This window comes from Lemur catta, chromosome 18, assembly GCF_020740605.2.
Source record: "Lemur catta isolate mLemCat1 chromosome 18, mLemCat1.pri, whole genome shotgun sequence".
NCBI lineage: Eukaryota > Metazoa > Chordata > Mammalia > Primates > Lemuridae > Lemur > Lemur catta.
The window spans coordinates 19,631,275-19,649,107 of record NC_059145.1 but is presented as its reverse complement, the minus strand read 5'-3'; the positions used below and the strand labels follow the sequence as shown (position 1 = coordinate 19,649,107).

Sequence of the window (17,833 nt, the reverse complement as noted above, 5' to 3'; positions counted from 1 at the left end):
GAAGAATGCCAATGAAAGCTCTGTGGCCATACTAGTTATTAAGAGAAATAAATAATAGTTGGAAGTCCTAAAACTACAAGAAGTAGCATATAACAATTTATTTCTTTTTTGCTTTCTTTCTCTCTTTTGGGGGAGGATGAAGGTGCAGAGGAAAGGATTTAGTTTAGTTCTATGAAAACCACTAACTTAAAGTTTTAAAAGTCACTCGTAGGTCTTTATCAGAAAAACAAACTATTTCCTTGTAACTTGAATAAATTTCTCTGCAGTGTGACACCTCCAGAATACTACCTCCCAAGACCTGGTATCTTACTAATATAAACAGGCTAATACAAAATGCAGGATTTGGAGAAAACTACATGGCTGGAGCAGATGGTTCATGCAGGGGAAAAGGGTGAGTTTGGTAGAAGTCAGAGAGTGACGAGGAGGGGAGACAAATGCAATCAGACCAGACTGAGTGAGAAGGCCCAAACTCAAGTGCGGGCAGTAGGGATAAAAGACCCTGCTCCAAAGATTATTATAAAGAAGGATATGGAGTTAAGGTCATATATTTAATAAGGATCCACAGCACCCATTACCTAGTAAAATTATAACAGCTTCATTTAGCAGACATGCCCAAAGTGAGGTAGGTTGCCCTCTTGCTAAAGGCAAATCTTCCAGCCATCACACACACAAAAATAAAAGAATAGTAATGAAAAAAATGTCAAAATAAAAAGAAATGTCAAATAACAAAAAGAAATGTCAAAAAATATAATTTTTTAAATTTAAAGTAATTATATTATATTTGCATGTTCTGACCTCTATCTTTTTAAAAAAAGATAAACACACATAAAAATGTCCTAAACATATACACCAAGATGATATTAATTAATAGCATCTGCCTTGACATACACTGAGCAAATAAGTAAAAGTCTGTCATGCGTCTAGTGTTATTCTACATGTGGGAGTAGTTTTTCATTCTTTTTTGTACTTTCCTCTAATTTCAAAATTGTCTACAAGAAACATTTATTATTTAACAAAAAGACATACTTGACTATACAGCCAACCCCTGAAATACTGACAAATGAATGTTATAAATTTTAATCTACATATAAAAGTATATTTTTAAACAACTGAGAAGCAATATTTACATCAGGTAATTTTTAAAAATCACATTCAAAACAGTTTGAAATGGAAAGTTAACCGCTCTCTTCAAAAGCTGTGTTTTAATTGCAAGCCTTTTTCAAACTATGTTCATAGTATGCTGTATGGCAAAATGCGGTCAAAGATAACCAGGCTATTACAGTTGACAATCTGGAACAAAAAGTACATTAAAACCATCTTGCCCCCAATGATATGTATTGTTACCCCGAGGTCATACCTGATCTCTTTTCTTCCAATTACATCACAATGGATGGTTACAGCATCACAGCCAGGAGACCCACAAGCACGTGGCAGGGTTTTTTTTTAAGTCTCTCTTGTACTGACTGCTCTCTCAGACCCTCAACCACTTACCTAGTAGCTATCAGCAAAGGAAAAAACTGGCCCTTCTCCAGGCTGTCACATGGCCTGTGGCCAGAAGCCTATGGGGACTCAAAGTACATGGCTCCAGTGTGGCTTTATCCAGTTGTGGGCTCATCACACATCATACAGGCATAAAAAATTGCTGAGGCCTAAATCTAAGAGAATTATTTCTGCTCAAATATTCCTGCCTGGTTCAAAGCAGGAAAAAAGAAGGTACCTTACACAGTAACCACGGTAACTATTTTCACTGCAGAAAGGCACTAACAGTTCTCTCCAGGATGTCAAATCCCCTGAGAGTTAGGGATTCTCTAGGATGGACTCGACTGGATAAGCCAACCTTATCCACGGAAGAATGGCTCTGAGACCAAGATCTCATGTTCACTCACAAAGGTAGTCTAACACTATATCCTGGTATTATAAATGACAAGGGCCATGAATGTTTTACTTCAGGGAAAGACTAATGATGACACAGAGAAACACAGTGACAACAGAAAGAAAATATGGATGACAGTAACAAGTAGGTAGGCAGTAAGCAGGATTTAATATATTCTCTGGCTTTCCTTTAAAGGAAAGTTTCTCCAGTTTTCCTTCAAAGGGACGGTAAACTAAGAACAATGTGCTTTCCTGTCTGGACAGATGTGGCATCTCAGGGTAATATATCTTACAACAAAGACGAGATTGAGCTGTTCTAAATTAGAAACCACTGGCTATCTGAAATCCTCCTATTAGCTGACCAGGGTTGGCAATAATCTCTCACTGACAGACCAGCTCAGGGTTGGAGGCAGTTAAGAAATGGCTCCCATCTCTAGGAGATGATCAGGGAAGTGGATGCTTTTGCTGGCTATAAGCCAAAATAGGAAAAATAATATATATTGTTAACTCTACACAGTAAGAGCTAAATTTCTTTTCAACTGTTGGTACATTACAGCTGCTTTGTGGCTGTGGTTTTCTGGCTATCTAGTTCTGCCCTTTTTTTTAACGTTTTGAGCTACATAAGACAAAAAGCCAAAACAAGTAAAAGAAAAAGGGGTGGTTAGTCTTTATTTGTAAAATCATCTCAAAATAAAAGCCAACATTACTATCATCTTAAAATATGTAACTCAGTAGATACCTGGCTAGAATTCTGGGATTTTGATGAGACCATATTATCAAAAATGATACCTTATGAATTACTTTAACACTAAGTTTCATAGGTCACTTGACCATAAAAAGGGACAAGAGAGAAAAATTATGTCAAATTAATCAAAATTAAAGAGATTCAAATGGGGCAATCTGCTTTAATACCAGGCCCTGTTAGGAAGCAGAATAAAGTCAAATCCCTAACAATGAACACGAACGCATGCACATTAAATTTAGCATTAAGAAGGCTGCTTGGTCTATGTAATTTTTTAACCTCAAATTCCTCAGATGCTATTTAAGCTCTTACATTTCTGAGTTGTAATAAAGCAATGAGTTACTATTTAGAGTACAAATTTACAGTCCTAGGTCAATTTAAAAAGGATTCTTTGTTATTAAAATTACATATATTATCCATATAGTCACAAACAAAATTAACATGAAACAAACATATACTTTGTACATGTTCCCTGTGCCTGGAATGAACAACCCTCAATTCAATCCCTAACTTAACATCCAAGTCCCAAATCTGGCATTTCTTCTTTTGGGAACAGGGTTTCAACTCTTCCCCAAGCTGGTTTAGGGTTCCCTCATGATGCCTGGCATATTCCTCTACTACAGTGTGCTATGGTTTGAATGTGTCTCCCAAAAGCATGTGCTAGAAACATAATCCCCAACACAACAGTGCTGGGAGGTGGGGGCTAATGAGAGGTATCTAAGTCATGAGGGCTTCACCCCCTCGTGAATGGATTAATGACAATTATAAGAGGACTTGAGGCTGTAAATTCAATCTCTTGCTCTCTCACCATGTTATGGTACAGCAAGAAGGGCCTCACCAGATGCAGCCCCTCAGTCTGGGACTTCCCAGCCTCCAGAACTGTTCTTTATACGTTACCCAGTCTATGATATTCCTTTATAGCAGCACAAAATGGACTAAGACAAGTAGTTAGTAGCTACCAACTTGCTCTGCACCAGGTACTTTACATACATTACATCATTTAACCCTACAAGTTAGGTACTTTCTTCCTTGTTTCATAAATGAGGAAACTGGGACTCAAGGATATGAAAGAGTTGGTCAAGATCACAGCTAGGAAGCAACAGTCAGGATTTGAAAACATTTGACTCTCAGCCACCACGCAATAAACCCAGTGTCACTATCCACCACCTTTGTGTGGTGAAATCCTTGATGGGAAAGAACATGACTTTTCATCTTTCTTCTCTGCTCTAGAACAATGTCCAACAAATTATATGTTCCTGTTTGATAAAGGCTGGTTGTTAATCGACAGTCTGGAGTACACAGAACCTAACTTTAAACATACCTGGTCAAATTGCTCAGTTAACATATACTAGTGATCTTTGTGATCTGTAGATTTACTTTTAAGTTACCGTATCCTGACAAATGTGACGTAAATAGTTTGTTTACTCCTTCCTTTATTGTACCTATTCCCTGACAAGAAAAGAATGTTGCTGTACCAACTTTCTTACATCACTGTACCATCAAAAGTTCAAATAATGAATTTAACCCAAGACTGCTTTTCTGCTCTAACAATCCCTGCAAGATTTGCTGGTTTGGAAGGACAGCCCTGACATTAACTCTATCCTCCTTACGTCAACTTGTCAAAGCAGTGGTTGTCTCAGTTTTGAAATACATGGCCAAATGTCATCAAAATTACATAATGGTAGTACAACTAATTTCAACTTCTTTAGTCTGTTAAAGTGTAAGGCATCCAAGTTCAAGGGAGAATATTAAAAAAAAAAATTCCCGGCCGGGCGTGGTGGCTCACGCCTGTAATCTTAGCACTCTGGGAGGCCGAAGCGGGCAGATTGTTTGAGCTCAGGAGTTTGAGACCAGCCTGAGCAAGAGCGAGACCCCATCTCTACTAAAAATAGAAATAAATGATCTGGATAGCTAAAAATATACATAGAAAAAATTAACCGGGCATGGTGGCATATGCCTGTAGTCCCAGCTACTTGGGAGGCTGAGGCAGAAGGATTGCTTAAACCCAGGAGTTTGAGGTTGCTGTGAGCTAGGCTGACGCCAAGGCACTCTACTCAGGGCAACAGAGTGAAACTCTGTCTCAAAAAAAAATAAATAAATAAAAATAAAAAAAGTTCCCATCTATACAATAAGTAAAAAAGTAGAGAGGTTAAGAAGCTGAAGATGCAGGGAAAAAAGCTCTTTGAAACAGTTGCAATTTAAACCTGGATTTTCTAAAAACCCATAAGCATCAAAAACTTCCCAATTTTGTAGGTAAAATTTTCATTCTACTATTCCTCCTACTACAATCCTCTGACTCAGCCCTCCACCCTGACCAGGCTCTGGCTGACCACAGTAACAATATAAAGTAGTTGAAAGAGAGGTAAGGCATCTGCTTTCTTAAAAAGGCTTTCTGGAGGTAGCTACATTAGACAATGAAGGACATCTTCTACCTCCCACCCCTGACCTAATCTTGGAACCTGCACAGGGTTGTGATTTGGTCTCAAGGTGGGATTGAAGGAGCGGAGAGACCTGGTGCAAGCCTTCAGCACAGCTGGAAACTGGCAGGTCCAAGGGGGTATGAGAAATGGACAGCAGGCACTTAGCTTGCTTTAGAGCAGAGATTGAAGACTGGGGGCCCTTCCAGATTAACTTGGACTCTCAGAAATGCTATGGCTCTTAACAGTGTTATTTAAAATCTTTTACTTCTTTGTTCAGATCTAGACTTTTGAAAATTTTACATTAAAGATTACTTTCTACTTCTTTAAAAAAGTCCCCCAAACTGGCACAGTCACACAGCAACAGTAGGCTACAGATGAGCCATTATCTCTCCAGTTCACACAAGCCTCATTATGCCCTATTTTCTTAAACCCTACTATCTCCACCCTCATTCATCTGCCCACTTGGCCAAGCAGGCATCTCGGTTTGCTTCCCCTAGTGGAGGGGTCTGCTTTAATGTGAACCAACTAGATCAGACACATCTCATCCTGTGGGGAGGAGAGAGAAAACAGCTGAAATGATCCACTTCAATGCTGGCCACTATTTGAAATGGAAGGCAGCCAAAGACCTTGGCTCACTACGAAAGGGCTCGCCTCCAACCTCTATGTACACACCTAAGGCAGAGGAGGTAAATTTTTTCTGTAAAGGGATAGAAAGTAAATATTGTGGCTTTGCGGGCCATATGATCTCTGCTGCAACTGCTCAACTCTGCCATTATAGCACAAAAGCTGCCACAGACAATATGTTAGTGAATGAGTATGACTGTGTTCCAATAAAACTTTACTTATGGATGCTAAAATTTAAATTTCATATAATCTTCTTTTTTCTTTTTTTTTTTTTTTTAGAGACAGGGTCTTACTCTGTTGCCCAGGCTAGAGTGCCATGGCGTCAACCTAGCTCACAGCAACCTCAAACTCCTGGGCTCAAGCAATCCTCCTGCCTCAGCCTTCCGAGTAGCTAGGACTATAGGCATGCGCCACCATGCCCAGCTAATTTTTTCTGTATATATTTTTAGTTGTCCATATAATTTCTTTCTATTTTTAGTAGAGACGAGGTCTCACTCTTGCTCAGGCTGGTCTCGAACTCCGGAGCTCAAACAATCCACCTGTCTTGGCCTCCTAGAGTGCTAGGATTACAGGCGTGAGCCACCGTGCCCGGCCCATATAATTTCCATGTATCACAAAATACTATCTTTCTTTTAGTATTTTTTTCAACCATTAAAACCTGTAAAAAGCATTCTTAGCTCATGGGCCATACAAGATGGATTTGGCCCATAGGTGGTCATTAAGGTATTTTCTTAAGGAAGCCTCTCCTTTTGTATCTTATCTTATAAATACTTATATTTTGTATCTTATCTTTTGTCCTATCATTCCTGTTAGACAATAAACTCCTTAAGAATAAAGACCAAGTCATAAATATCCCTGTAACTCTTCACTGATTCTGTTATAATGCCTCGCCCAAAAGAATAGGTTTGATTCACATCTGTTGAATAAATAAATGTCTGGCACTTGGTATTTTTCAATATTAGCTTCTTAAAGAAACTCTAAATTACATAAATATACAGACATGCATTGCTTAACAATGAGAATACGTTCTCACAAATGGGTCTTTGGGCAATTTTGTCATTGTACAAACATCATAGAGGGTACTTACACAAACCTGGATGGTACAGGCTACTACACAGCTAGGTTATATGGGACAGCCTATTGCCCTTAGGCTGCAAACCTGCACAGCATGTGACTGGACTGAATCCTGTAGGCAACTATCACCCAATGGTAAGCATTTGTGTATTTAAACATATCTCAACATACAAAAGGTTGGCCAGCACAATGGCTCATGTCTATAATCTCAGCACTTTGGGAGGCCAAGGCAGGAGGATTGCTTGAGGCCAAGAGTTTGACACTAGCCTGAGCAAGAAAGTTGGACCTTATCTGTATTTTTAAATATATTTTTTAAATATATAAAAATTTTTTAAAAAGAAAGGGTATAGTAAAAATACAGTATTATAATCTTATGGGACCAGTATCACACATGCATCATTATGCTGTGACTATAATTCTTACATGTTTTCCAGATAACATATAAATATAACTTAATTTATTTCATTTAGGTCTCAATATTAATATACAACAGGACCATGAATCATTAGGATCAAACAATATGTTTCCTCTTTGCTCTGCCAAATTTGTCTTAAATATATACAGTTTTCTGCCTTTATACTCTTACTTACAGAAAGTAGATTTAAAGTTACTTTCATAAAAATTCAGATCCATAAAAATAACCTCAAAACTGACTTTAAATTTATCTAAAGAGGCACTAATTATAGAAGTCTTTTTTAAAACCATACATTCAAACCATGTAACTAACCTCCAGGGTTTTCTACATTGCTCAGCTCAGAAAATGCAGAAATTAACAAAACCTATCTTAAATAAACAAGACATACAACGTAGATTTAAATTGCATATAATATTTAAGAGATCATCGGATTTTGAGCCATCATCCAACAGTAAGCATTTTTATATAACTCCAATTTTTAAAGAATACATTTTAAAATATTTTAAGTGATTTTTTTTGAAACAGAATAATCCTAAACTGTTAATCATTTGTGGCAATTAAGACAATTATTTGTAAACTATATAGGAAATGCTGCCCCCTACAGTGTATTTTAAGAGAACAAAGAATTTTTTTACATAAATGTAACCCAGAAATTATGAGATCAATCTAAACATTTTTAGTGGTTAACAATTATTTAGTGATTAACAGAAGCATTAGGGGGAAAGGGGTTCTATGGAGATGATTGGAATTTGATTTCTTTCATTTAATGTTGATGCTCATATACAATATCCTTCTATACCAGGAGGGTATGTGTGTGTATGTACACACCCACAAATGCTCTGAGGATAAATAATATATATGACTGGGAAGAATGTGCCCATTAGGAGATTGGGAACACAGACTTGCACTTTAAGAACAGACAAGACTAAAAGGAATTTTCTTTGCCTCATAGAATGAGAATCCAGAGGGAACAAGGCCTAGGACTGTTCTACTTTCCCTTTCAAACATTCAGCTGCAGTTCAGGATGTCCAGGAATAACTCCTGCTGTCCTCTGAAGTTCTCTCCTTTCTTGGATTAGTTGGGATGTAAATGGTCAGCAAAAACAGGTAAAACGCTATTTCAATATTTGACTTTAATTCCATGCTATTTAAACTTCCTGAGAGCACTGCGATTGTTCCATTCCTAGAAACATTGATTGCTATGGGGAATTAAGTAGGAAATTAAAAGTTCAACAACAATTTAGAATACGAGGGGAAAAAAACAGAAAGAATTACCATCTCCTGGGTGTAGAGCAGGGAACTGAGTGAGAATATTTAAGAAGTAGAGACATAAATTTTAGTGATCAGTTAACTCTGATAGGAAAGTAACTATCAACTAGTTTAAGAGGTGTAGGGGCAAATCTCAGGATCAGATAACATACCAACTTTCCACCATTTGGTCCCAACCAATTTTCACTGAGGAAACTACACTATTCCGTGAACTTCCTCATGCTGTCGACTCCGACTCACAATGTTTAGAACATTTCCTTCCCTCCTTCTATGTCCAAATACTACCCATCCTTCAAGTCCTAAATCAAATCTCATGGCCACCACGAAACTTTCCATGAACGCTAGTGAACTGTCATCTCTTTCTTTTTTGAACTACTTAATCTACATTTCTTCTAAGGTACTTACCACTGTCTGCTATGTATTTTATTTTATTTATTTACTTTTTAAGAGATGGGGTCTTACTGTTGCCCAGGCTGGTCTCGAACTCTTCACCTCAAGTAATCCTCCCACCTTGGCCTCCCAAAGTGCTAGGTTTATAGGCTTGAACCACTGTGCACGGCCTATATTATATCACTGATGGACCTTAGCTCCCCTGCTAGTGCACAGGCTCCTCAAATGCCATATACACATCTAATTTATCTTTCTATTGCTCTTCGTACTTACAGGGTGCTTTGCACAGAATAGCTTCTGAGTAGGTACTCATTTAAAATATCTATGCAATGAATCAATTAATAGCTGAACTCATCAACCAATTAACAAGTACTTGAGAGCTGTAAGAAAATGGTAGGAGCAGAGAATTGAAAGTCAAAAGGTAGAGGCTCCCCTCTGTGGAAGGTTACATGTCTTAAATGGCTTACACATGGTCAGTTTCCCTGGCTTTGTATTTTCACTTTCTGTATTTCTCTTTTGAGCTACTTGTTTCAAATGCAATTTTTAAAAACCCTGGAGGCTGTGTAATTCTGTGCCCCGACCCCTTCAGAACTACTTTATCTCCAGGACTCAGCGCAGCACCTTGACAGGGCAGGCACTCAAATACTTGTTGAATAAATCTCAAAATCGTTTCACATAATGTATTTAAAGAGTAAAAATGTTTTATGTGTCCAGAACTGGGAAGTCATAGAAATTAAATATAGATAGATGTCAACATTGTAGTGATTTCATCTTTTGGTTTTCAAGTTTTATGGGTATCTCCTCTACAATTCTATTTTTTAAAAGCATTTGCTAGAACTCACTCTGGAATAAACGGAATTTAAGCATTAAAAAGAGATTCACCTTTAAGGTTTCTTCAGAACTCAGAGCTCACACAATACACTTGCCATACCTCAATTTCTTAAACATCCATTTTTCTTTAAAAGAAAGATCAGCTCCAGGCCCTGACCTGCGCTTGGTGCCATAGCTCTTCTTTTCTTTCTCATTGACTGTGTTATTTTACCTATGAAAGAGGTTAGTAAAGCAGTAATTTCTGAAAAATTGATTATCAAGCCTAGTTAATGACTGATATGTAAGGGCTATTAATTATCTGAAGTAAAACCAGCTTTTAATTGGTGACAATAGCTAGACTTCTGAAGCCTGTCAGGTAGCTACAATTCATGGGACTAGAAGTATTACAGAAAAGTAGATGTCCATTAGCCTTAAAAACAAAACTAACTAATTTTATGTGTGTTTTTATTAGCCAAAAATTTTTAAATGACAACTGTCCAAATAGGAATTATGTTTTCCACAAAATGGTGGATAAATTTAAATCTGAAACACAGTAATGTAGTGGTTAAGAGCTCAGGCTTTAAAAAAAAAAAAAAAAAGCAGCTGTCTTATGAAGGGAAATCACAACACGTATAGAAACAGGGAGGGCAATATCATGAATCGCACGTACTAGTCACCCAGGCAGCAGTCACCTTGTGGCCAACCTGGTTTCCACTGCGCCCTACCCACCTGCCCACAACCCACTCTGGACTGCTTCAAAGCAAATTCCAGGCTTCATATAATTTCATTTATAACTAGTTCAATACGGATAAGGGCATAGACTTTGAGTTACACAGACCTGGAGTCAATTCCAGGTCACTAGCTGTGTGCCCCTAGGCTACTGACTTAACTTCTTCCAGCCTGTCTTCTATCTGCAAAATGGGGATAGCAGTCCCTGCTTCACAAGATTGTAATGTGAGTGAACCAAGATCCAGCATCTGAAGAACTGAGCCTAGTGCTGGCACACACAAAGTAGCTACCACACCGCAGCTATGGTCATTATTACTGCACTAGCATATTCAGACAGAACTCTGACATTTCTAATAAAATGTCAAAAAACAAAAATAAAACAGGTATCAAATATCCCCATATTTTAAAAAGAGATGCTAACCTCCATGCTGAACTTGAAGAGAAAGGACCCAAAAATGATTTGTAGTTCATTAGCCTAATATTCACCTCCAAGAGCTTAAGGATAAAGAGGTCCAGAAAAATCTCTTTGGATAAAGCTGGTGGAGTGCTGTGGAATTTTCTACCACCCTCCATGGGTCAGGGAGGAGGTGCTTTTCTGTCACCTTAAACCAAGAGGAAGAGGGTTTTAAGAGAGGCCCTAAGAGAGTACAACCTGCTTGCCCTGGAAGTGGTAATTCGTAGAGCACAAAGACTGGTGTCTGACCCTCATCAAGAAGCAGGAAGACCAGCATGGGATGACTGAGTAGAGGCAAGCGCCACCTCCCACCCTGAGGCAGACCGGAGCTGGGGAAGAGAAGGCTTCCTCTTTTAATGAAGTTCAAAGAGGACATTTCAAGTACTGAAATTAAACCCTCTTGTGACTAGAAGTGGTCAGAGAATTTTTATGTAATCTTAAGTGACAGAAAAAGTTATAGAGGATATATTACAGAAGACATATATATGATACGACACATATAGTACATATATTCCATCCAAGAAGGGGAAAAAAAAAAGAACCTATAGAATGAGCTCAAAGGGGGACTGGAGGGAAAAATGAAGTTGTTTCTCTTCCACCCCATCACGTTCAGCCCTTCCAATGGAAGCAGAGTGAGGAATACCTTACACAGATTAAAAAGATGTAGATATTAGTACAAATGCTCCATAAACTGTATGCTGCTCTCTTTTTATCCCTTTTACTTTTATTTTCAACTGACTAACAGCAGCTAAGTGATGCTTCCTGAAGGATTCTACTCATTTTTCCCAAAAGAATAAAACAAGGAGGAGGCAATGAAGTTACTGAAGAGACAGAGACAAAAGGGAAAATGGGAGAGTCAAGCGCCCCAAAGGCCTTTGTTAAGCACTGAAAACAGTACTTTAGCAGGCAAAGCAGGATTTCCTGCCCTTAAGGAGTTTGGATTAAACACAACAGCAACCCGGACAGATAAACACACAGTCTTCAGGAGGAGGGGAGGGAACTTAGATGTAATACAAAGCTGAAAAGGGCCAAAGGCCTAGTAAAGAATCCTTGTAAACGCTACTGTGAAGTCAGATAAAACAAACTCATGGCTTTTTGAGAACTCCGATCTTAGTTAATCAGTTATAATGAAATATCCTGCAGATACCTGAAGCATTCCTACATTGGTTTTGGAAGCTCATTCCATTTAAGATCCATCTTTCTTTGGGGAAAAAGAGTCATTTATTACTTTCAACTATGGAAGCACGATACTGACCTTTATAATAAACAGTGTGAACACTGTGACTGCATTTTGAATTATAAGTAGGCATGAATTCATTCTTGGAAAACATTAAATGCCAAACCAGAGCTACCTCCACTTAAATTACGAGGTGTCCAAACAAATGAGCCTCTTCAGTAGCAATAATGGCATCCCTGTATCATCCACCTGTACAAATACAGGTTTCAATCCTCACCAGGGCTTGTCAGTCTCACAGCTTATGGAATGAATTCTAGACAATCCAGCCCCCTGTTTCAGCACTAACTAGCCACAATCCAAATTAGTCACAGAACACATGGTATATGGTGTATAGAGGGTTCAGATTCACTTTTAGCAGAGAGGCCTCCAGTGTGTTACTTCAAGTTTTCTGTTGCTGTCATAACACAGCTGATAAGACTATTCTTGTCGGAGTGATAATGAATAAAAGTTAAGTCTCAATTTCAATTCTGACCTACTAAAACTTTTTGAGTAATTGATTACAATGTAAGCCAAGGCAATCAAATTTATTTTTGGTTATGCAATCACAGAACTGATTACTTTTCAAATAAAAATCCAGAGAACTAGACTACTTCCCAGAATAAAAAGTAACAAGTAGTAATTTGTATGTGTGACAGAGTCTGAGAAAGTGAGAGTGAAAGAGAGTGAGTGAGTGTGTGAGTAAACATGCACATGGGGGCTTGGCCACGGTTTTCCATCGGAGCCATGATGTAAAAGGATAATCACAAACTGCACTCTCAGTTTTTAAGTCTATGAATAATGCCCAGATAACCTACCATGACTTTAAAAAAGAAATGAATTGTGGCATAATAACTCAAGCTCAACAACCACTCACTGATAGATTGATTTTTCAAGGTAATTTTAGCAATTCAAGAAATATCTTGGATGGAAGGCAAGAAGAAATAACATGCAAAAAAACAAAGCAGTTTGTAAGTTAAAGAAGATGGATTTCCCAATGATAGCAGCTCTTTTATTCTATAATCAACAATCCTTCAAAATCAAATACAGCTAGTCTAAACCACTATATGAATAAAAAGCCATCTTTCATTTAACTATAATTCATTTTTACAATTATTGTCTACTTTAAAAGAATCTACTTCAAACATGACTTTTTCCCCCCAGGGCAAGAAGACTACAGGTTACACAGAAGGCAAAGTGCACCTCGAGATGGGAGTGATTCTCCCCTTTAAGCTAGTGAAGTCACCTGGATATAGAGGCGAGAACTTCCTTTCTTTCTCCTTATTCTGAAGTCTGAAAACTAAGCTCCCAGAAACACTTTTAACTAAGGGCAAAGGGATGATGAGACTCCCCAGGGGGAGAATATAAGAAATGAACATAAAGTACTAAGAGTGACTTTTAAATAAATGTGCTAGAACTAATATATACAAATAGATGTTGCCCTCTTCAAAGTCATTATCTTGGAAATTAAACTTGTTCTAATGCTGCTATTATAGACGCTTCAGAATTTGTTTCAGAGCCTGGAATTTCCCACATCCTTAAAGCTAATAAGTATTTGTCTTTTCAGGCTGAATTTAGCAATAGTCAAAAGTCCTCAGAGTAGTTGTGCTTTTCATTGAAAAACGCTTCCTAACATCCCAAATCTAGGTTATGGGTCTCCTCCTAAATACTTCCCCCAGCAGTGCACTTTTCTCTTTGGAATTGCTTACTTATATATTACTTGTCTCTCTGACAAAACTGTGAACTTCATCAGAGCAAGGCACTATCCTACCTTCTTTATTATTATACCCACAGTCCCACCATAAAGCCTACAAAATTACAGGCATCCAAGAAATAATAAATTATGCAATCTACTATACTGTAAAATGGTCTAAAATACTGGGTGTACCTTTTCTATTTACCCTCCCTACTTCTCTCAGAAAAGAGTATCACGTTTCTGTGTGATTATATATCTGTACAGAGGGCCTATTACTTTAAAAGTGGTTGGATTAGACGATTTATTTGTATATAGAAAAAATATGGCGTAGAGTGGAATTTATACATAGAAAAAAGCAAACATCATGATATCTTCATAGTCTAAAAACTTACAACTGTTTCATTCCCAAATTTGTAAGCACAATAATATCTTACCTAGTTGCAGTATCTTTATAGTGTCTTTGTAGGCCTTCATCACCAGCTTGAAATGGCGATAAAGTGGGTAGCACAAAACTCTTCTTCCAAAAGATACCATGATCTCCTGAACATTACTCCAAGTCTGTGAAGTGTCATTTTAATAAGCAGTCATTTCCATAAAACGTTATGCAAACAAAAGCACACAATGAAAAAGAAAACTTTTCTCAATTAAAAAATTAAAAACTATAAATTTGGATCATCATAAAGCTAAGCAGGAGAAATATAAAACCAGGAAATGATTTTTTGTATACCTTACAATAAAATATTTAATTGCAGTCTTTGTAATTTCTCATGCTATATCAACATATCACAAATGCTCCTTTAAAATCACACATATAGCAGGAAAGTTTTTAAAAGTCTTAAGAATTACGAATAAGAATCTAAAACACATGGCATTAACAAAATACAGGTGCACATAAAGGACATTTTAAAATAATATATGTTTCATGTTTTTGTCTTTTGGGGTCATTCAAGATGGCACAGATCAATGAAGTATGTTCAGTCTCCTTTTTAATTTTTTTTTTGCTTTAGGCATGAGTAATACAATATATTTACTTGACTAATTTGCTTTCACTCATCAAAGAGAAAACACTGCAGTACTGATTTCTACAAAAAGGTAGTTTATCTTCAATGGTATCAAATACCATTCAGGTTTACCTTCAATGGCATCAAATTATCTCAAAAACAAAAATTTCAAAATAAAGTCACAAATAGGTGAATTTTCAGGTAGATTTTAATAATAATACTACAAAATTATCTAGTCGCCAACTACTTTCAATTTATTAATAAACGCAATTATTACAAAAACCAATTCCTCTATTATATGCTGCTCGGGGCAGTATGAGGAACTTAAACGAACCCTAGAGAGCAGCACTTCTCATCTTTAATATGCATATGAATCACCTGAGGATCTGGCTACAAATTTTGATTCTGAACCAGTGAGTCTGGGGTGGGACTCAGATTCTATCTTAACAAGCTCCCAGCTGAGGCTACTGGTCAAGCTGTCAGTCCCTGGACCACTCTTGTAGTAAGAGTCTCTGATAAAGTAAATGTTTCAGTTCCTGTTTACATATTACCTATTATTTGAACAAAGTGATGCCATGAAGCAATCTTGATTTCACAACTTAAAAACTACCATTAAATAGTTGTCTTAACTGATGATACAATTACCAAATATTTAAATGATACTTTTTAAAAAGCTTCTACCTTTAATTACTGTTTTGATGTACAACAGTTTGTTCAAAATTAGTAAATTTAAAGATACTACCCTTTGAAATTTTTGGTGGGACCTGCACAACTATTTTCTAGAAGAAAATGGATATAAACACAATTATTACTATACTAAAAGAGTTATCAAATTTAACCACACTAATTGTAGGACCTAGGATAAGTTATCTAAGCTATATGATCTAAGTTTCCTCACCTGTAAAACCATCACTACTTACCTCACACACTTATTGAGAGGAATAGGTAAAGTAATACATACAAAAAACTTAGCACAGACCCAGGTGTCAGTTATTACCTAGGTTTGCTTCCCATCTTTGAGCTCTGAGCCCCAATATATGCCGTCTTAGACACACACCTCCAACTCTACCCCACATTCTCCCCCAGAAAACCATGTCCCCATTCTTTCACCAAAGTGTGTTTCCCTCACTCAACTTTCAAAATACCTGGCTTCACTATCAGAATTTCATTAAAAAGATGGAAAACAAACTTGTACAATATAAGTTTCCACTTTTAAAAATTCAAGGAATTGCCTGAATTACCCAAAATGAAGTAATGATGAGAAAAATAACTTTCTGAACAACAAATGCAAAACAAGTGCAACTGGAAATCATACCTCAAACCAGCACAGTGTTGAACTCAGTTTTCTGATATTCCATGCAGATTCAACCTTTATTTGTTTTGAAGAAAAGAGTACCATCACATAGAGGTAACGTCATTTAAGAAAGACCAATACATACGTTTATTCAACCAGTATTGAGTAGTACTGACATATGTAAGAAGTATTCATGACTATAATAAAATAATTGTTTCACTGATACAGAGACTATCAGAGGGAAGTTTCTCTTTACTTTTATTGGGATTTTATAAAATAAAACTTTTCTATTGATAAGAGTATCAGAACACAAGAATAAATAAGCAAGGGCTTTGAAACAAAAAATTAAAGCCAAGTGATGCTTGCTCAATTTCTGTCCTTCTCAGCTGAGTTACTTGTCTCCCAAACATTCTATAAATGACATATCAAAGGAATCAAAGATAATGTTGAAATGATGTCTGTGGCACTTAAAAATCTGCTAGAGGAACTTGATTGTTCAGAGAATGCTTGTGAGAATATGCACATTCTAGAGAAGATCTCAAAGTTGCAAGACTTCATGATTTCAAATATAAGGAAACAAGAATAAAAATGGTGAATTTTATCAAGTATATATAACTAAAACACCCTCACTCATCTTTTCAAGATTCAATAATATGAAATACTTTTTTGTCAAAGAAAGCATTTTCTCCAAATACAGTGTCTTTAAAAGATGAGTGGAAACAAAAAGTATTTTCAGATATAGTATATCCTTGACACAGTCCATAATATTTATTTTGGAGGCAAATTCAAACCAAAGAATCACCTTAGAAATTTTCAGAATCATGAGAACAAAAAAACTGGCACACATCAAATTTTAACTCTAATACTATGCTAGTGCTATGGTGTTAAGAAAAGCAGATTAAATAGCATACCCATATGACCCAATGTAAATACACGCATGTGCAAAATGAAAGGAGACTGGGAAGAGATACATCACCTTTTAACAGTGGTTATTTTTGATGGCTGAAATTACAGAAAATCTTAATTTTCTTCATGTTGTGTATTTTCCTTTATAATATGATTTATTTATGTAATTCAAAAAAGGAAAGCACATACTCAGGTCAAAAATAACCCTCTGAGCAAGGACAATCATAAACAGCTGCAGGACCATACTAACTAGAAAAACATTTTTTGGTTTTCCAGCCTTTTTAATATACAATCAGTGATACAGGTGAGCAAGGTTAGCTCATTTACAAAATCAAATATGGTTTAAGAAGAGATATGGGCCGGGCACGGTGGTTCATGCCTGTAATCCTAGCACTATGGGAGGCTGAGGCAGGTGGATCGTTTGTGCTCAGGAGTTAGAGACCAGCCTGAGCAAGAGCCAGACCCCGTCTCTACTGAAAATAGAAAGAAATTAGCTGGACAACTAAAAATATATAGAAAAAATTAGCCGGGCATGGTGGTGCATGCCTGTAGTCCTAGCTACTTGGGAGGCTGAGGCAGAAGGACCACTTGAGCCCAAGAGTTTGAGGTTGCTGTGAGCGAGGCTGATGCCACAGCACTCTAGACCAGGCAACAGAGGGAGACTCTGTCTCAAAAAAAAAAAAAAAAAAAGAAGAGATATGATAAAGTCTATATTATTTTTTAAAGGATCATTTCAGAAATAATTAACTTTATAAAAGCATATTTACTTTTATAATATGATTCCTTTACATAGCAAAAAAAGATATGATTTGGGTTTTTAAAAATCTGATTTACACATAATTTTTCAGGAGTACACATGCTATATGAATTGAGGGACACTTACAGGTAAATACTAAGATTTCTTTTTTTGTAAAATGCTACACTT

At 36.8% G+C, this 17,833-nt stretch overlaps 1 protein-coding gene across 1 annotated transcript in view; it reads right to left on the bottom strand.

The window, feature by feature from the left end:
* Positions 1–17,833, bottom strand: part of SHQ1 (SHQ1, H/ACA ribonucleoprotein assembly factor) — a 92,799-nt gene that overhangs the window by 44,814 nt on the left and 30,152 nt on the right. Inside the window, exons 8-9 of the mRNA XM_045530769.1 lie at positions 16,024–16,077; positions 14,142–14,265 (exon numbers count right to left, since the gene is read on the bottom strand). Coding sequence (XP_045386725.1) covers positions 14,142–14,265; positions 16,024–16,077 — 178 coding nt within the window. The remainder of the gene's footprint in view (positions 1–14,141; positions 14,266–16,023; positions 16,078–17,833) is intronic.